The sequence below is a fragment of the Pleurodeles waltl genome, chromosome 5 (assembly GCF_031143425.1).
Source record: "Pleurodeles waltl isolate 20211129_DDA chromosome 5, aPleWal1.hap1.20221129, whole genome shotgun sequence".
Lineage (NCBI taxonomy): Eukaryota > Metazoa > Chordata > Amphibia > Caudata > Salamandridae > Pleurodeles > Pleurodeles waltl.
Window position 1 is genome coordinate 1,013,625,180 of NC_090444.1, and position 12,745 is coordinate 1,013,637,924.

General features: G+C 43.9%; 1 protein-coding gene across 6 annotated transcripts in view; it reads right to left on the reverse strand.

Moving 5' to 3' along the window:
• Positions 1-12,745, reverse strand: part of SASH1 (SAM and SH3 domain containing 1) — a 536,180-nt gene that overhangs the window by 57,972 nt on the left and 465,463 nt on the right. For all 6 annotated transcript variants that reach the window (XM_069235189.1, XM_069235188.1, XM_069235187.1 and 3 more), the window contains one exon: positions 4,489-4,639. In XM_069235189.1, coding sequence (XP_069091290.1) covers positions 4,489-4,639 — 151 coding nt within the window. The remainder of the gene's footprint in view (positions 1-4,488; positions 4,640-12,745) is intronic.

Below are 12,745 nucleotides of genomic sequence, written 5' to 3' on the forward strand. Positions count from 1 at the left end.
ACTGTGTGAGGGTAACACACACATAAGTGAGCAGTAAGTCTGGTATGGAAGCGCGGCAAAGACACTCGTTTGGAATCTGGCCTACCACTCATGTCTCAAAAATATTTTTCTTAAAGTGGTTCTTTATGGCACAATAGTGTATGTGCAAAGTGGAGGCCACTATTTGCAATGCTCTTAGACCACTCAGCAGGTCTTGGGGCATGGGGTCGTAAATGGTCTGTGTACATCGCTGTCCTCGAACTGTGTGGTAATAAATGACTGCACTGTTTGTTAGCCAGCCAATTCTACAGATAAAACTGAATGTCCCCACTTGCACGTTAGCAGCCAGTGTAAGAAGTGTATTCAAACACGATTTCACCATTTCTGTGCTTTATATGCAAGGAGTGAATTAGCTCATTGATTTGCTGGTATTCACTTCGACCTAGAAGACAATTTGGGGTACCAACCTAAAATATACAGATCCCCTGTCTTTTGAACTGCGATTGGCGTTGACCTGAATTTGGAATTACCGTTGAGCACATAAAACATTGACTCCCCTAACCACGAATGTATGATCTTGCTATGTAAAACAGGTCATTGAAACAGGGAATAATATCAAAGTTGCAACAACAGTATTTCTATGGAAATGGTAAACAGGCTTACTGGTTAAGCTGTATAAAAACAAAAAACACCCAAACTGGACCCTGGCACGGGTGCCCCCAAGAAAAAGTAATATAATGAGGCTTAGTCTCATACAACTTATTTACCTCCACACCACCTACCTTCCCCAGCATCAGCTTTGATGCTGGCAGAACCTCAACTCCAGAGTGCTCCAAATGCCCATGACTGAGTGCCGACTTTTACCATATTGTGTGGCAAGCACCCCGAATCACCCCCTTCCCCCCAATCGTATCCTACTGGCAATTTTTCCATGGATACTTTGACACGAATACTGCAGACCCCCAACACCCTTAAACTCACATAGGCACTTTGGGGGTTCTTGAGGAGGTTGATAATAGCTCTAGGAATTGATCCCCGATCGGGCTGGCAACAGTGGTGGCCAAACAAGAAATTACTCAGACATGGGAATTAAACACACTGCCCACTACCATTAAGTGGCGCAGGGGAGGGAACTTGTGTGCGGAATTGGAGAAGCCCATAGACACAGCCAGTGGCTGCCTGTGGAAGCACTCCTGGATATAGGACAAAGGGATGGCATACTATGGAATAGGTAGTTAATCCCCTCGCATGATGAATCACATATTGCCAAAGAGCCATGCCGGGTGTGTGGGATGATGGTGTGATTGCATGCTTTGCATGTAATCTTGTGACGTTAGTAACTGGAAAACCAATTCGTTTTTTAAATAAAAAAATGTTTGGAAACTATTTAGTTTGCAACTTGCAAAACATTTAGTTATAAAACATTTAATTTAAAAAAATACAATGAGAATTTCTATTCTTGACCATGGCCCATCTTCACCATTAGAACAACATGGCTGTAGAGCCTAAGGAAGAGCTGTGTAATGAGTATGGTCAACATATACCCGTGTAGGGCTGCACAGAAAAGTAGTTTTACCATCTTTTTGATTACTTTTTGGACTAAGTGTTTTAAATGAAATGTATGAATTTAGATACCTAACCACTTTTAAATAGACATTTTTCAATAAAAATCTGTTTTCCCCAAATAATTCCCTCACTGAACTAAGTCCAACAATTGAGCCCCCAGTCTAAATATGGTGAGGCAAATTCATTCTATTGACCAGCTGGATATTTTATAAGACTAATGTGGCGTCTCTAGGCATGATGAGATGGGAAGCGCTAAAATACTTCTTCACTTTAGAAAATCCTCTAGATTTAGTTTCCTCCTGTATCCCAACTTGATACCTTAGCTACAATCAAATACTTAAACCAGATTCAAAGAAAGAAATGTAAACAACTATTTATCTAGAAATGGGTCTAAACATTTGTTTCAATATCTTAACACTGAACCTCTACTGGCGGGGGGACCAACTCACTGAGGGACTGAATGACTTGAGTTGCTTGATACCATGCTCTAAGCCTCTCGCACAAATGTATTTTCAGTGTTCCAGTCCCATGGAAGCTAAAAGGTGAGTTGGTACATTAAAATTTGGCCCGTGTTGGAGAACAAACTACTACAATATTAAACTACAAAAATATTGAATGGGCGAATTATACTTTCAAATTAGATGGAGTTCATTAATCTGTGTTTTGAACAAATAGATCACAAGGTTTGGCAGAGTTGCTCCTTATATAATATATCAACGATGCCAGTTCAACCAGGAGATCTGGATTCCTCTTCTTACCATATGCCCAATTTTAAAACAGCTGTACAAGTATTTAAGTATTATTTTAAAGAGAGGCATTAAAACAGCTGGTATACAAGATACAATATAAAAGTCGATTTTTACACATTTATTAAGTCATTGATTACCTACATTTACTTTATATGATAGCATGGTCCACTCAAGAACGTTAAAGCTCTTTTGCCTTAACAACATTATGCTCATTCTTAATATTTGGTTGTAAACACGTATGCTTTTTTGGATCCCGAAATGATAATTTTATCATAAGTATGACAGCAGGTTTTAAAGAGGGTGTTTTAAATATTCTGTGCTAATACATTTGATTTGATTCTATGGTTGACGTCTCCAGAAGGCCCACTGGATTTCTCAATGATATAAAGGAGAAACAGAAGGACTGCCAAGTAGGGGGCATTGTGTAGAAGCCTCCTAGAGAATGATCAGGGCAGCCACTAAGGCATGGACAATGCCAGACATCACCCCCTCTACCAACACTGACACAATGGGCCCCGAATTTCAGAAAATGGGTGCTGTATTCCTGAGTCATTTTGTTTCAAGGACAGGACATGCCTGGGGCATATACCAACCCTCCCACAACAGCAAAAAGGGACCGTTAGACATACAATGTTCCTTTTATCGTCGAAATATGGCACATTGACCAATCAGACATATCTGTGGTTGAGATGAAGCAGATACCTCTGTAGAAGTCAAACTGTGAACACTCAGTTTCTTTCTCAGTCACTGCAATTAGGATGTAATCAATATCTAAAGACCCCCGTAACTTATGTCATCTCCCAGCCTAATATATTTTGAATCTACTACTGTTTCACAAACAGTTGAAGATCTAGCTTTTTATTTTTTTAATTCCCATCATCCACCCCAGGCCATCATGCTTCCATTACCCATTCGGCAGCAGTGTGAACATGTGACAAAAACAGTATTTAAGCATGTTATACACATGTCCAACAAAGCACATCACCATATATGGGAACCAATAATGAGGGAGCCTTCCTGTATCCCTTCAAGTTAGATATCCATGGAAAACATAGGCAGGCAATACTTCTTTGTTCTCATCTACAGGGGAGCTTTGTGTCATTGTATATTGTATGCTTATTGTGAGAAGACCAAGTTCAATGAGACTGACTCCTTTTTCACCCCCGACTGCACGATTTACCAACGGGTAGGGAAATACTAAATTGACAACAGCTGTTATTGTGGACGGCCTATCAGGCAAATATGGAATATGTTCTGTAATCTTCAACCCCCTCCTCAGGTAAAGTTGAAACTCAGGAATCAATTCCCAAAACACACAATGACAATAAACCTAACTTTATGTTACCTTAACTCCTATTGAAAGTGTCAGCACCAAAGTCATAGTTTCAAGTGTTTCTGGGGAAGGGTTTTCTTTACAAGGAAAATCTGTTCCGTGTGGTGAAAGGAAATGTTTAAAAGTGGAAACACACAATTCTGCATTTATTACTACCCTGTATTATGTGCACTGTGTACAGGCTGGAGGGTTGGGGGGGGTGAATCGAGAGCTGTGTCTGTCCTGCGCTTATTCGTTATAATACATTAGTGATAAAATGTGGATTGTACTCCTATTTATAGTTTTAATCAGTCGGCGTTTGCATGTACCCTGCGAGTGCCATCCCAAGCATGGACACATTTGTGCCTCAACAAATGTGATGTGCCCACAGTCTGCCTATAGTGTAGTAAGGCCACTCGTGGACATCACAAAGATTTCCCATGTTGTTTCCAGCCGGTAGAATAAACTAATTTAACTAATAGCATCCCATTATTAAAGTTACACACCTGAAAGTAAGGTGACTTAGTGTTAAGGGAATGCTTGAGTTAGAACACACAAAACAAGGGTCAGTGCTTGAGGTAATGGAGTTGCTGGGAACACATCTTTTTTTAACCATCATTATTGATTTTTATTTTTTAATATTCACAGACAAAGAAAAATGAACTCAGGAGACAACACACATTTTTCACATCTAACCGGTACATACTAATTAGTAAGACAGAACACATTGTCGATCATTCCACTGCTTGAAACATTCCTTGCTTAAAAATAAGAGTATGATGCCACCATCCCAAAAGCCACAAGGCACGGGTTGCAGCAAATCACTGACATGTAGAATCTACCCTCAGCACCTCCTTGGAGTGTGTTCTGCCACACACTTACTGTCATATTCCTGTAACAGCTCCACTGCAGTCAGAAGCACTGCTCGGTGCTGTGGGTCCTGGATGTTCAGTTCATCCAGGTCTTCCTCTTCCAGCAGCTTGAAGGTGTCGAGGTCCTCATAACCATTGAAGAGGAAAGTGGGCATGTGCTCCTGTGTCAGAAGAGGAGGAACAGAGAGATGCATTAAAAAACAAACAAAATATGTAGGCCTTAAATTTGCAGTTTAAGTGACGTTGCAGACAAAGATCACTCTGCAAATCCTCCCTGTAATTAAACTGGATGATAATAATTTAAAATACCCAAAACTTGCTGAAGATCATCAATGTTTCTTTAGAACTAGAAATCTTCCAACTATCACTTAGAAAGTGCTCACTGTGAACTAGGTTTAGTACCAACGAAGATGTGTGAATATAGGCAACTGATCATTGGAAAAAACAGAAAGCAGCAGTTGGGTCCCTATTAAGAGCACGAATCAGCCCGCCCATGCTGTGCTCTCACATCCCTTAGATGCAATGTTGAGGTGTCTCAAACCTTGGGTTAGTGTAGTTCAACTGGCTATCAAGTCACGGATGACTGAGTTTTTTTAATGTTTGACACAAAGAAGCAGATCACTTAAATTATGGCTTCACAAATGACAATATTGAAAATCAGACAATTTGGAGTTGACCAAGGTGGGTTCTGTTGTTTATAAGATTACTACAGAAAGGCATCAATGAATATGTGAGCTAGTAGGACAGGAGCACTAATTCATATATTCAAAAGTGCCTTTGGGAATTGCTACCAAAATGTCCAACCCTTTATCAGTAAAACTGCAAAGAGGACACACAGTTTGTTCTATATTTACTAATTGTTACAGAATAGGAATGCTATTTCACATACTCATGAATGCCTTTTGTGAATTGGCCCCTATGTGTTTCAACTTGTACTTCTGAATCATGAAGTTCAAATAAACTGTTCTGCAATCTGTGTGAACGTTTGCATGTCTTGGATACAGTGTTTCTGAAATAAAGCCTTTAGACCCTATCACAAGTGGGCCAGTAATTCAGTTTTCAGCCAAAACAGCTCTTTCTCCAATAAAACAGGAAAAGTGGCCTAGAAGGACATGATACTTACCTTCGGTAATACCTAATCTGGTAGAGACTCTATCTAGCCACAGATTCCCTACCTTAGACTATTCCCCAGACATCAGATTTGATCTGGAAACTCTTGAGTAGTACCTTTGCTTGCCAGTAGGAAGCATCGATCTACTGCATGCTGTGGAAGAACTGACGTAAGTGGTGCTTATATAAGCACAACCCCAGCAAGGGGACATCAGTTTCTTTTCATGACATTTCCTTGTCACATGCACAGATCCAAGCCTAAAGGCTGACTGACCATTGTGGAGATACTAAGGACATACAGAAACTTTTCAAGAAAAAATAATAATTGCGGACGTTGGAGGACTGGTAAGTAATCCGCAGCTAGACAGCATCTCTACTAGATAAGGCATTACCGAAGGTAAGTAACATGTTCATCTGAAAGAGACTTCTAGCCACAGAATCCTTACCTTAGAATTAATACCCAAGCACTCCCGAGGTGGGTCTGTGAACAGATTCAGACCAAGAGGTCCTGAAGGACCAAATGGGTGAAGTTCCAGTTGCAATGGACACCTCTGTGAAGGCAGCAGTGTTTAGTAAACATGTGCAGTGATGCCCAGATCGCAGCCTGACAGATATCCAGGACAGGGGCTCCATGAGCTAAAGCACTGGTCGCAGCCTTGGATCTGATGGAATGAGCCAGCAGAGCCTCAGAGGTTGCTTTTTGACCGGTGTGTAGGAGATGTAAATAGACAGCGAAATCTACATGGAGATGGTCAGTTTCTGCACGCTCTGAAACCGAACAAAGAGTTGATAATCCAATCTGTGTTCTCTGGTGCAATAAATGCATAATGACATCACTCCTTTTGGTCCAGGCAATGGACTCTCTCCTCCTCCATGGAAGGATGGGGCAGGGTGAAAAAGGTTGTCAGTGTGATACTTTGGCTGACACGGAAAGGTGTCACCACTTTTGTTAAGAAAGAGGCACAAGTGCGAACAGCCAGTTTTACCAGAAAGAAGTTAGTGTATGGAGGGTGCTCAAAAATCACCTGCAGCTCACTAACTCTGCGGGACGATCTAATGGCCACTAAGAAGACTGTTTTCATTGTCACGAGACTTTGAGGGCAACTATGTGTGAGCTCAAAGGGCGAGCACATAAAAAAATGTTAAAACTAAATTCAAGGCCAATTGAGGCATAATGAAGGGTTTGGAAGGAAACGTGCCAGAGTTCTTCCAGGAAACGAATCACAACTGGTGACTTGAAACAGAATGGGCCGATCCTGCAACAGTAAGAAAGCGGATATGGCCAAAAGATATCATTAACTCTGCCCAAAGCAAATCCTTGGCGGGCTAAAGATTAAACAAACAATACCGCAGACAAAGGTACAGAGAGAGGATTAACATGTCTGTCACAGTGTACAAAGACATGAACTTGCCCCAATGGCATGTGTATACCATCTTTGGTGAGGGGTGCCTGGCTTTCAGAATGACCACAAAGACATCCAAAGGAAGGTCAAAACACTTGCCGTCGCTCACTCTCCATGGATGAAGGCGGAGCAATGCGCAGGTTTGGGTGTAGAACCCTGCCATGTTGCTGCAACATGATATCCTCGTAAAGGGGTAGCCTGATTGGAGGACTGATACTGGCAATCAAGAGTTCGGGATAAAATACTCTCCGTGCCCAACCTAGAGCCACAAGAATGACTTGGGCTCGATCGTTCCTGATCTTCTTGAGAACTTTGGGAAGAAGAAGTATCTACGGGAACTCTAACAGGAAGCCTTAGTTCGACTTGAGACAAAATACACGTCTCCGAGCGACAGCCACCTTGGAAACTCCAGCTCGCAGACATGACGCCTGTTCTCGGCAGTGGCAAATAGATCTAATTAAGATCATCCCTATTCATTGAAGAAACCTTGCACCACCTTCAAACGGAGACGCCATTTGTGATCCTTGAGGTGTTGACGGATGAGTTTGTCCACTCTGGCATTCATCGAGCTCGCTAGGTGTTTTACGACCAGTCAGTTCCAGCCATATTCAAAGATGCAGGGCCTCTTGACACTGGGCTCACAATCCTACTCTGCTCTGTTTGTTGCATACCACATAGTAGTGGTGTTGTCCATGAACACCTGAACCAGCCTTCCCTTGAAGGTTTTCAATGCCAAGCAAATCACTCAATTCCAATAGGTTAGTGTGGAGCTGAAACCCCACCGAAGTCCAGTGTCCTTTGATTGCCACATCTCCCAAATGGCTGCCCCATCCCAGGAGAGACACATGTTACCCCTGTGAGCTCTGGGTCGGGAAGACAGATGGGTCTGCTACTGCCCCAATTGTGGTCCATCAGCGACCACTGCAGATCTTTTGTAATTCCCTCAAATATCTGCCAACAGGAACTTCTGGTCCAACTGCAGAGCCTACATACGCCAGCGGGCATGTGTTATAAGCCCAATGCAGGAGGCCATGAGGCTACAGGCTGAAACATAAGAAACATAGTCCGAGTTCCCTTGGCTTGCCGCTCAGAATAGGCCCGAAACAGCACTGTGTCCAATATGGCTCAGATGAACTGGAGCATGATAGGGCATTCAGGTGCCTCTTTGGCACACTGATAGTGAACTCCAGCCAATGCAGCTGGTTTCCGATAGTCTGGAGGTAGACGACTGCCTGGGGTGAGGCCTTCTTCAACTGCCAGTCAGCGAGATAGGGGAAGTCTGGAACCCCTGACATCTGCAGATAGGATGCAACTACAGCTGCCACCTTTGTAAATACCAGAAGGGTGCTAGTAATGCCAAAGGGAGCACAGTGAACAAAAAGTGCTCGAGGGCTACTGTGAACTGCAGGTAAACTCTGTGGGCCAAAAAGATAGGTATGTGAAAACAGGCATCCTGAAAGTCCAACGTTACCATCCAGCCTGCAGGGTCTAACCTGAGCCAACATGACATTTTGAATTTCTCCTTTCTCAGGAAGTAGTTCAGAGGGCACAGACCTAGTATAGGGCAGAGGTTCTGTCCTTTTTCAGCACCAGAAAGTAGCAAAAATAGCAACCACAATTTACTTCTAATTTTGGCACCCTCTCAATAGCTCCTTTGGCAAAACAGCCTTCACTCCTGATGCAGCAGGGAGAGGTAGTCGTCCATGAGCTGCTCTGAGGATGGTGGTATGGTCAATTGGAGGGTGTGGCCCGCTGAACTATTTGGAGCACCTGTGTGTCTGAGCTTATGAACTGTCATCGGGGCAGGTGGTGCTTGATCCTGCCACAAGCTGCTTGCCTGTGAAGGTTGAGAGGGCATCTTGAAGGGGTTTGGAGGCTGCAGCTGCCAGGATTTGGGGCATGAAGGACCAGGGGGTAGTGTACTGGGCATATATCTGGTCTTGGGTGCCACGGGGCTTGTGCAAATGGGGTTCATGGCCACAAAAGGACTAGGGAGTCTATTGGCCGGGCGGGAATGAATGACATTGGTAGCCCCTCTACCGTATCCATAAAAGGGGCAAAAGGCCAGAGTGGGCTGATGCGGGACCATGAAGAGTCTCAGCTACCGGATGGTGGCCTTACTGTCCTTAAAGTGATTGACTGCTGAATCTGCCTTTTTGCCAAACAAGTACGTGCCATTGAAGGGCAAGAGATACATGAACATCCACTGAAAACCAAGTAGACCTCAGTAGGTGTGGCGCAGGAGTACCACAGAAAAGCAACAGCTCTACCTAGCGAGTCGGTCGTACCAAGTCTGCAGTGTGTAGTGAACTTTGCTGTGTCCCTGCCATTGGCAATAGCCTGGGATAGGACGGCTCAGGCCTTCTCTGGGACCATGGGCAGCACTTGAGCCATCAAATCTCAAACTGTGTGGAAAATATTGACCCTTGCAGAACATGGTGTTCAATTGCACGCAATGCAAGACTGGTAGAGGAGAAAATCTTCTAACCGGAGCTGTCCAGCCTCTTGGATTACCTGTCTGGTGGTGGGGTAGGGAGTGCACTAGGGATGACTCTGGATGTGAAGGTCTGGACAACCAGACTCCCCGGGGTCGGCTGCTGGGTGAAAAAAGCTGGTTCCCAAGGAGGAGGGTGGTGGTGGGCAATCATCTTGTGAAAAGGAGCCCCTGTGTAGGCTTGGCCCATGCCTCGATCAGGACACCAGTGAGGGCTTCATTAAAGAGAAGAGGAGGTTCTTTGGAGGCAACTCCTAGTTGAAGTAAGACATTTGCCCTGACTGCCACCGACGATAACGTATGGTACAGAATCTCAGCTGCCCTCCTCACCACCAAGGACAATGAAGCCCTTTCCTCTGTAGTCACATGAGAAGAGAATGGACTAGTGACTGGAGAGGTGGCTAGACCACTGGCATCTGCCAGTGTCTCATATCATGTATTCTTAGGCTCTTCAACAGGGCCACAATCGCCAGGGGATCATCAGATCCACTCCAATCATATTCCCAACAGGCCCTATCAAAAAAGGCAAGCACTATTTACAATCTGGAAGGTTGTGTTCCAGTCAGCTTTGTGTACTAGTCAGCACTGTAGTTAATGTACGGCGACACAGGTCCAACTTTGTATGAGTCGGATATAACAATGGGTTTGGTGCTTCAGAGGGGTGTCAGTGGCACCGGGAATAGCACCATCCAAACGGGCTATGGGAAGGTTTCAGACTTGCAAATGGAGCCTATCCGGTGCCCGGAATGCCAGCAAGGGCAAACCCACCGGTAGGAATCCAATCGGGACACCTGCCAAACCTATGGGGACCAAAGGCACTCCAGGGGGCTCAGCCCACAGAAATATTAGGTGCAAGGCCTCATAACATTCCTTAAGCTTGGCGGTGGTCGCTCCAGCTCTGAGAAAATGTGGAAGGAGCAGAATGGGCCTTCACTGTAGGCGAGTAGGAGCGTGGCATAGATTTGTGGTGTTGTTCCTGCATTTTGTCCGAAGACTTGTAAAGTTGCAGTGAAGTTGAAGTGCGCTTCAACTTCTCATGTGACTTACCCAGTGATGACCTGGAGGACGTTAATGACCAAAAGGAACGGCTTTGAGAGCAGACCTGGGAATTTCTGTGCAACCAGGACCTGGAGCAGTGGGAGTCGCCCAGCGATGGGTGACCAGGAGTTTCAGGGTGTGCTCCCGGACAGCCTTATGGTTTAGCACTCAACAGTTAGGGCAGGCCTTGGAGTCGTGGCTGGCTCCAGGCACCAGAGACAAACAAGGCGAAGGTCGTTCACAGACATCTGCTTGTGACAGGAACCACAGAGTTTAAACCCTCCAGGTTTTTTAGGGGACATCACTACAGCATACTGGGAGCTAAGCTCAAAAGAATTTCAATCAGCATTAAAAAAAATGGTCCAACAAAATGGGCTGAAGTAGCTCTCTCTGGATCTGCGCATATGGCACAGAAAGAAAAGAGCTGATGCTAGCATGCTGGGGTGAAACCTACATAGTCACCGTGCATGTCACTTCTGGTGTGGATTACACCAATGCGGAGCAGATCGAAACCACCTACTGGTGAGCAGAGGTACTGCTTAAGATTTTCCTGATCCAGTCTGAAATATGGGAAATATTCTAAGGTAAGGAATCTGCAGCTAGAGGTCTCTATCAGATTTTCCAGGCACTGCAAGAAGCAAGTGGAAATCTGCCTTGAAAATGGGCCAGGATTTGAGGAATAAATATTGGATTAAGTGTGGTAACACTGATTTTGGCATGTTATTCCCTGTTCCAGATGTAAAAACTAATAATGGCCTGGGAACAGTGCAATAATACTGTCCAGTTACAGTAAGACTGTAAATGGCACCACAACCCCTTGTTACTGGGCCCTTTTGGTCTCATCATAACACTGAATCTGGGATCACTTTTATGAGGCATCTAGGAATTGTTCATGGAACATGGCATCCTGCGATCTTCTATACAGATTGATGTCATGCCTGAAGTTATTCAACCTGCTGCCTGCACTGTTAGAACTGAAATTTGTGTGACTAGTCCTTTCAATAACTACTACTCTCTAATCAAACGCTGCCTTTCGTTTACAATGCAGAGGGCCTTCATTGAAAAATAGCAGGTTCTTTCAGGGCCTCAGACTCTCAGGCCCTCGACTGAGACAATGAATTTTCAATTATCCCCCAACTGGTGAAGTGATCCTTATGACTCGCATCTCCGAACTCATTAACTACAGGTCACTAGGCTGCACAATTTCAGACACGCACATTTTAAAAGGCCTGAGAAGCAGAGCAGAAATGCTTCTCTTCAATGCTCAATACATGAAAGTTGAGTATCAATAGATCACTCTCACTGCCCGGAGCTCCTTGATGACATTGATTTAAAAGTTCAAGCCATGCACTTTGGTACACCCTAGGAACATTAATTTTGTTTTCACTTAGATTATAAGCACTAAGTTGATATGATATATTCTGCCACTAATAATAAATATAAAGCAATGGAAAGAACATCGCTCTGCATCGCCCTTACGTTGCTGTTTATTCAAGAGTTAAAAGGACTGCATTGTCTTCCACAGTAGTGACCTGCTGCACACCTTGCTCTTCCTTTCCACAAAAATAATGAACATAAACACAAAGTCCATATTCATGAAAAAATTGAAAATACAGGCAGACGTTTACACTTCCACTTTAGCATACCTTTACATTTTCCTAGTCACCAACATTTAAAGAAGTGCACCTAGAGAGTCGGACCAAGTACAGGTTCTCAGGCGTACTTTGGCAAGAGAGTTTTAGTGAAGGCTCATCTTCCTCTTGTGTGGCATTCTAAGCTGAGAATATCTCACCAGGAGAAATGCACATTCTTCTACAACTCACCAAGTCTCCGTGTGAACCATTCCTCTTCCTATGATGGAATGGGAGTTACTCCAGAATTTGGATGGATTAAATATCTGACCATTTCCAGGGTGGGAAGAGGCCAGAGAAGAGTTTGGGAACGCTCACAAATATACATTTGAGGGCTTTCCTAAGCCTCCAAAGAAATCTACGCCTTGGAACTCCCACTTCCAAAGCATTAAAGTGGCAATTACGAGTGCAGATCTCTAAGCACTAGTTGTGGAGAAAGTCATACTTACAAACATATGTTCCCTTGTGAATTCCTGGCAGTCATAGAATAAAAAGTACAATCAGTTGCAAACATACATTAAAAACCAAATTCCGCTTAGTGAATTGAGCCCATTATTTTTGCTTTTCATGAAAAATATCGTACTGAAATCT